At 41.9% G+C, this 7,292-nt stretch overlaps 1 protein-coding gene across 1 annotated transcript; it reads right to left on the bottom strand.

Annotated features, from left to right (window-relative positions):
- Positions 1-778: 778 nt before the first annotated feature.
- On the bottom strand, positions 779-5,985 carry hwa (huluwa). The gene is made up of 3 exons (XM_017492003.3): positions 5,175-5,985; positions 4,065-4,251; positions 779-1,350 (listed from the first exon to the last, which is right to left on the bottom strand). The coding sequence occupies exons 1-3, from the start codon at positions 5,745-5,747 to the stop codon at positions 1,184-1,186; spliced, it is 927 nt and encodes a 308-aa protein (XP_017347492.1). The 5' UTR covers positions 5,748-5,985; the 3' UTR covers positions 779-1,183.
- Positions 5,986-7,292: the final 1,307 nt, after the last annotated feature.

Here is a 7,292-nt window from a genome sequence, read left to right as displayed (position 1 = left end):
TTATACAAATCATGGGGAAAGTGAATTTTTACTATTTCTAATTCAGTAGCTCTGAGCAATGTCAACTTATTGTAAACAACAAACTAGGTGGGGGGGGGGTCAAGGAGGACTGTGAGGACTTCACCGGTAACTTACTTTGATGCAGTCAAATATGACGTTTGTGGGATATAGTTTGTGGGTTTGTTCTTGGTGTTCAACTCTGTGTAAATGTTTTATCCTGGTCAGGACTGCTGTGGTTGAAAGCACTATATGCAAGGAAAATGGAACCAATTTCATTAAAGTATCATGGGCAGGTACTAACTGCAGATTTAAGCAGAATTCCTTTGGGAATGGGATAAAGGCCTATGCACACCTTGACCAAAAACCAGAGTTGCACAAATTTGTTTGAATCTTTATGGCTAAAGAGATTATGCACTGGGTGACAGCATTAACAGTGAGACATGTGGCTGTTCTCCTACCTGAGCCACATTCCAGGTTGTCCACTAATTGTAGGGTTGGCGGTTTGATTCCCGGCCCAGGTGATTCCGCATGCCGAAGTGTCCTTGAGCAAAACACTGAATCCCAAGTTGTGCCGGATGGCAAGTTAGCGCCTTGCATGGCAACTCTGCTCCCATTGGTGTGTGTGTGTGTGAATAGGTGAATGAGACACAGTGTAAAGTGCTTTGGATAAAAGCGCTATACAAAGTTACCATTTGCCATATTCCATTTAGTTTCAAGGAGTTAAAAGAATGAAACTTTTTGGTCAGTTTTATCTGAAATGTTGCTTTTCAACCACTGATCAGTAATATAAAATGTTTTATTTAGACAATAAAATAAATTGAAGGTGATGAACACAGTGGCAACTGGTCAATGCAAAAATAAAGTTTTGTAAGAAAGTGCTTGTGTTAATGTGCTCTAAGGCCCAAACTACAGGAGCTTGATCTAGTGAATCACAAAATACATACAAACCAATAACATATGACGAGTGCATACAGTGGAAGACAAATGCATATTAAATACATGTCATTAAACACAAACAAGTGGGTGATTTTTTTTTTCCTCAGCAAACAAAAACCAAAACAAATACTGCAGTTCAGGAAAGTAAACTGTGTAAGTATACGTGTGGATAATGTGTTGGGGGTCTGTGTGTCAAAGAGCTTACAACTTTAGAGTTCTTCGGCTACAGTCTGGAGAGCAATGCATGTTAGACCCAGTACTGTTTGGTTGTGATGGGTGGTGCGTAGTGTCTGTGTTTGGGAACGTGGTTCTGCGTGATGTAACTAGGGTCATAATAATCCCATTCAAGACCAGATGCCCATGTTGCCCCTGGAAACCCGTCACTGTCCGCCGACAGGATACGCAAAGACACACCTGGATAATCATGTGTACAGTTTTACACCTTCATTACACAAACCTAAACTGTGTACATCATTCAATACATATATATAGAAAAGCAGGCTAAATGGGAACTCCACCATTAAAATACAAAAAGAAAGTTTTCCAAGTCATAAGATTAGTTCACCACATCCTGACAAACTCTAAATGGACATGACAAGAACAGGGCATAATTCAATTGCTAAATTCTACATTTCCTATGATTGATTGCTGATGGGATAAAACAATATGTACTCTATATCCCACATTTTGAATTTAACTAGCCAGCTAGCAATTAGCATGCAAGCTGGTTTGCATAGTCAGAGTTATCATTCTAGCAAACATTTAAGAGATTAGGCATATAACTTATTTCGCTTTAGTTAATGCTGACATTTCTTGGTCACTTGACAAAAGACACTAATATACTATCCTTTTATTTTTAATAACCACTTTATCATGGTCAGGGTTAGACATCCTGAGAACACAAGAGTTCAATGCAGGAATACTCTGTGGATGGGACAAGAGTCTATTACAGGAGACTAAATTAAACTCAGTAATAAAATAAATAAATAAATAAATAAATAAATAAATAAACAAACCACCTGTAATTTCATTCTTTCTCAATTGCTATAGAAGAATAATACTATGCAACACATTTTTATTTATTTTTGTTATTTCCTAATTGCTTATACCACAAAAGTATAGAAAATGGCTTATTCCCCTCAAATTTTATAATAGTAGTAATAATAATAATAATAATAATAATAATAATAATAATAATAATAATAATAAAATAGCAGTGGAAAGTTCTAGAAAGTACCCACTGACCACAACTGCCATTTCTGTATGGTGGACCATTCCAAACGTTGGAGTGCTATCATGTAACAAGACCTTTCTTCATCCATAGCCCCCGGTGCCACACTGCCACACCAGAGCAGCCGTCTTCAGAAGTGATCAGCAAGTCCGAGAGTGAGGAAGACATTTTAGACCCAGATTACAATTACAGAGATGGAGCCGAGGTAAGAAACCCATACTACACCAAACAAAAAGACCTCAATGACTTGATCAGAGATCATGGTCTCACCAACTCCAATGCTGAACATTTGACATCTAGGCTCGAGCAGTGGAACTTGTGGGATGAAAGTGTGCAAATCGCAGGTCATACGAAGCGTCACCAAGATTTTTTCATCTTCTTCAGCCGTCAAGATATGGCTATGCTTCTGTCACAACGTGGCCAGTCTGTTCAAGGCAATCGGAATCGCCTGTAGCCGAATGCATGGGACGTCTTCATTGACAGCTTGTCCAGGAGCCTCAAAGCTGTGCTGCCCAATAACAGGAACAAATACCCGTCTCTTCCCCGGCTCACTCGGTGTACCTCAATGAGGATTTGTCAAATCACAATTAAGGAAGATCATGGAGTGCAAGGATTTCCCCAAGAACCTCACCGGGAAGGAGAAAGCGGCTTGGAACCGCTTTGCTGCAGAGGTTCGGGCCTTGCTGGGCAATCACAAAGCCGTAACTATGTGGAGCTGGTTGAGACTCTAGTGACGAACTATGGCACAGTGGGCTGCAGGATGTCTCTCAAAGTCCATATCCTTGATGCTCACCTTGATAAAAGGCAGGGAAAACATGGGAGCGTACTCAGCGGAGCAAGTCGATTCCACCGGGATATACTGGACTTTAAATGCAGCTACCAAGGATAATATGACGAAACCATGAATGGACACTACATTTGGGGGCTGCTTTGTGAAAGTGATTTACAAATGTACAGATCAGCCATAACATCAAAACCACTGAGAGGTGATGTGAGTAACATTGATGGTCTCATTACAGTGGCACCTGCCAAAGTGGTCCAAGGAAGGACAACCGACACCAGGGTCATGGGCTCATTATTTACTGCCCAAGGCTCATTGATGTGCGTTGGCAACGAAGGCTAGCCCGTCTGTTCGGATCCCACAGAAGAGCTACTGTAGCACAAATTGCTAAAAAACTTAATCCTGGCTATGACAGAAAGGTGTCAGAACACACAGTGCATCAGAGCTTGCCTGCTGAGCGATCAGAATACCATGCTGGACGTGGATGTTACTTTGACACGTACCACCTACCTATACATTGTTGCAGACCAAGTACACCCGTTCATAGCAACAGTATTCCCTAATCGCAGTGGCCTCTTTCAGCAGGATAATACGCCTTGCCACACTGCAAAAATTGTTCAGGAACGGTTTGAGGACCATAAAGAGTTTAAGGTCTTGACTCGGCCTCCAAATTCCCCAGATCTCAACCCAATAGAGTATCTGTGGGTTGTGCTGGACAAATAAGTCTGATCCATTGAGGCCCAAGACAGGTGGAGTCCAGATACCAGGTCTTGTGGAGTCCATGCCTTGATCGGTGTAATCGTAAATCTTGAAAAACCTCTCACTTTTAAATCTTTTGTGGTCATTTTTCTAGAAATACATCTTAATTTTTACTCATATGTTGCGTTTTTCTCAATTTATGTGAACGAAAAGATTTTTCACAATGAAAATAGATAGATTTCAAAATACCAATGTCTTAGTCACAAAAGCAAAGTCTGAGGGGATTAATAGCCATTTTATATACTGGCCAAGCTAAACACCATTTCTGATAAAATTCCTACAGTAGGTCCCAAGAGCTAATTCCAAGCTTTGCTGCATTTAAAACCTCAGGAAAATCTTAATGAGCTTTAAACTCACCTGCACTGGCACCGAAGTCACTGTCCAGGCCAGGCCCGGCAGCTGAGGAGCTTGCGGATGCTATGAAGCACGAGGTCTCCTGTGGGATGCTGCTGACAAGTTCGCCTTCCATGTGGACCTTATCGAGAGAGACCAGCTCCAGCTCTACGCTGCTACTTCTGCGCATCATCACAGGTAATGAACCGTGCTGCACACACACAAACATAAATTATACAGTATCAAAGGTAGACAGTCAGCATGTGTGTTCCAAAACAAAAGTATAAACATATAACTATTTCTTCCATATTTGTCTGTGATACACCTGCACTCATTAGTCATCATCAAAACAGAGAAGAGAGCTTACACACTCTGGTGTGAAGTGGATGTCTAACCCTAAGTCAGAAATCATTTCCCACTGTGAAAGTAGATATTTCTAATTTGGCAGTAACGTTGCTTTTCCGTTAGTAGATTAGGTTATAAATGTAGAGGCAGACAAGGCATCTTTCAATGGAACTGGAACGGAATTTTTTAAATGCAATTTTCTCCTTTTTCATGTTTGGGTTTTGACCAGACATCTAGAATGGTAGACCTTCTGACGCATGCAAAACAGAAACATACACTATAAAGCCAAATGTATGTGGACACCTGACCATCACATCCATATGTGCTTGTTGTAACATCCCATACCAAAACCCACGTTTGATTAGTTGGGTGAACTTTGCTGCTAGAACAGCCTCCCATCTTCTGGGAAGGCTTCTGGGAACTAAATTTTGGAACTTGGGTATGGGGATTCGTGACCATTGAGGCAGAGGCGCATTAGTGAACAAAAGCGCTGATGTCAACCCAGAAGGGCTGACATGCAATCAGTGTTCCAGTTTATCCCAAAGGTGTCCAGTGGGCTTGAGGTCAGGGCTCTATGCAGGCCACTGAGGTTCTTCCACAGCAACCAACCTTGGCAAACCGTGGTCTTCTACAGCATACAAAGACATTCTAGGCAATTTGCCACAACAGATTTGTGGTAACAGTTTGGAGAGGACCCACATTTGGGCATGAAGTAACACCTTATTGATGTTATATCGTAAAGTCCGGGTTTAGTTGTGGAACTAAAACATTCCCGATCAGGACTCTTACCCTGCTCTGAGTCACGAGCTGTTCTGGAGAATTTGGCGGTGCGACATTCTCGCGCTCCATTTCCGAGTCGCTGGACTGTAAAAGCACCGGGGCACTCCTTCGCCAAGCGCGCGAGCCGCGCAGCAACGTGCTCGGCACCCAGAGCGACCCTGAGCCCGCATAGGTAGCCTCGTCCGGCCGCGCGAGAGCCTCCGACCTGCAGCGCTGCCCGCACGCAGCCACACGCTCTGCGGATGAAGTGAGGGACGATGTGATCGGCGGTGCCGCCAACATCGGCTCTGAAACGGACGCGGGTTTGGTTTTCCGTACCGGCCCGAACGACGGGTCGTCGGTAAAACGCGCGGTTCTTTGGCGCGCGGACAGCGGCGACGACGACCGCAAGAGCACGCTCTCAGAACTGTAGCGCGCGCTCTTTCTCCTCGCGAACAGAAGCAATTTGTATCCCAGCAACAGGCAGTTTAACAGCAGCAGCAGAACGACACAGGGAATCAGCACGAGGACCAGCAGCGTTAGACTGGACACCTGAAGGCTCTCACGTAGCTCTGACGAAGGCACAGCAGCTGACTGGGACATTTTACCACAAAGTGGCGTCGAGTTCAACACGATACCAGTGATAAAGTAATACTTAACGAGTTGGTTTAAAATAAAAAAATAAATACAGCTGACTAAACTAAATAAACCGTGGCGTTCACACCGGTTAACTCCGACTAAAGCTACTGGAGCGGCTGTGCTGTTTGTGATCAGTGTACGAATAACTCGTTAGCTAAATGCTAATCTGACTTAAAACGGGCTGCTAGAAAAGAAAGCTCAGAAACCTTAAAAACTTACCTCATGCGCGGCCGTGCTAATGATCACATTTTACTTAATCGAATTCTCTCTTTCTCTTTTTATTTATTTATTCAAAAGTCTGGGTTTTTTGTGTTTTTATTTATTTTTTTACCGCTCAAAAGTAGAAACACTCGCGAGCAGCAGCCTGTGAGCGTGAGGTAAACCTCGCGCGCCTGGTTTAAAATCACGCGCTGGTTTGTCGGTTATCTGAAAGATAGTTTTTAAAAGTATGTTTACGCTTTAAAATGGATTTTTCTCCTGACACTTTAACAAAAAAGTGTTTATATATGTTACTGTCATAGGTATAAGAGAACATTTATTCCCGTAGTGAGTTGTGAGTAGATTTAGTGGAATCTCTAAACATCAATACTATACACTGCATGGTAGGGCTGGGTATTGCGACCAATTTGGCGATTCGATTATTATTTATATGGATTCGATTCAATATCGATTAGTTATCAATATTTCATCTAAAATGTTAGTTTTGCAGACATGGAATCCATGCTTTAGTATAAATGCTGGTAACTGAAACCCTCCTACATCGCTATATTACTGAAATACTAATATTAAAATAAGTATAAATAACATAGGGTGATTTATAAATCACCAAATTGGTGACTTTCTAACTTCACCAATTCAAAATCTGACGTTTATTTCCATTATCATTTGAAGACCGGAAATGTCCATCTTTTCCGTTGTTTTTGCAGTGACCGACAGGGGGTGCCACATGACAGTGAGGAATATGAGAGTCCCAAATTTTTGGACTTCAGTTAGCGTTCTTTCTATTGTAATAGGTACTATGACGCACATTTAAGGGTTCACACAAAGAGCCATAAGGGGTCTAGACTTGTCCTTTTTCTGAAATAGTTCGCTTATCAGAAAGGCTTCCAAGCAGAACTCAATTTGATACCTCAGCACCTTTGACTATCGAAGTTTTGTACAGTATATATTCTCAGAGAGTTTTCACATTAAACCATAAGGCATGATCATACTCAATGACTGTGTCTTTACAGAGGTGGCAATATATACATTTATAGCTGTTATCATTATTATTATTATTATTATTATTATTTTAAATCCCTTACTACAGTGATATGGGAATCACCTGGAAACTACATCTTTTAAGAACAATTGCTAAATAAATAAATAAATCCCTGCCAGAAATCCCAACCAAATCACCAAGGGGTAAAAGGACATGCATTTGCAGTTACTGTTGCTTTGTGATGACTTTATCCAAGTGAACTTTGACCCGTGAATTCACAAGCCAGAAAACAAGTGTGTGGGACTGTG

This window comes from Ictalurus punctatus, chromosome 18 (genome assembly GCF_001660625.3).
Source record: "Ictalurus punctatus breed USDA103 chromosome 18, Coco_2.0, whole genome shotgun sequence".
Taxonomy (NCBI): Eukaryota; Metazoa; Chordata; class Actinopteri; order Siluriformes; family Ictaluridae; genus Ictalurus; species Ictalurus punctatus.
Note: the sequence above shows the minus strand (reverse complement) of the source record. Positions and strands in the feature narration are given on the sequence as shown.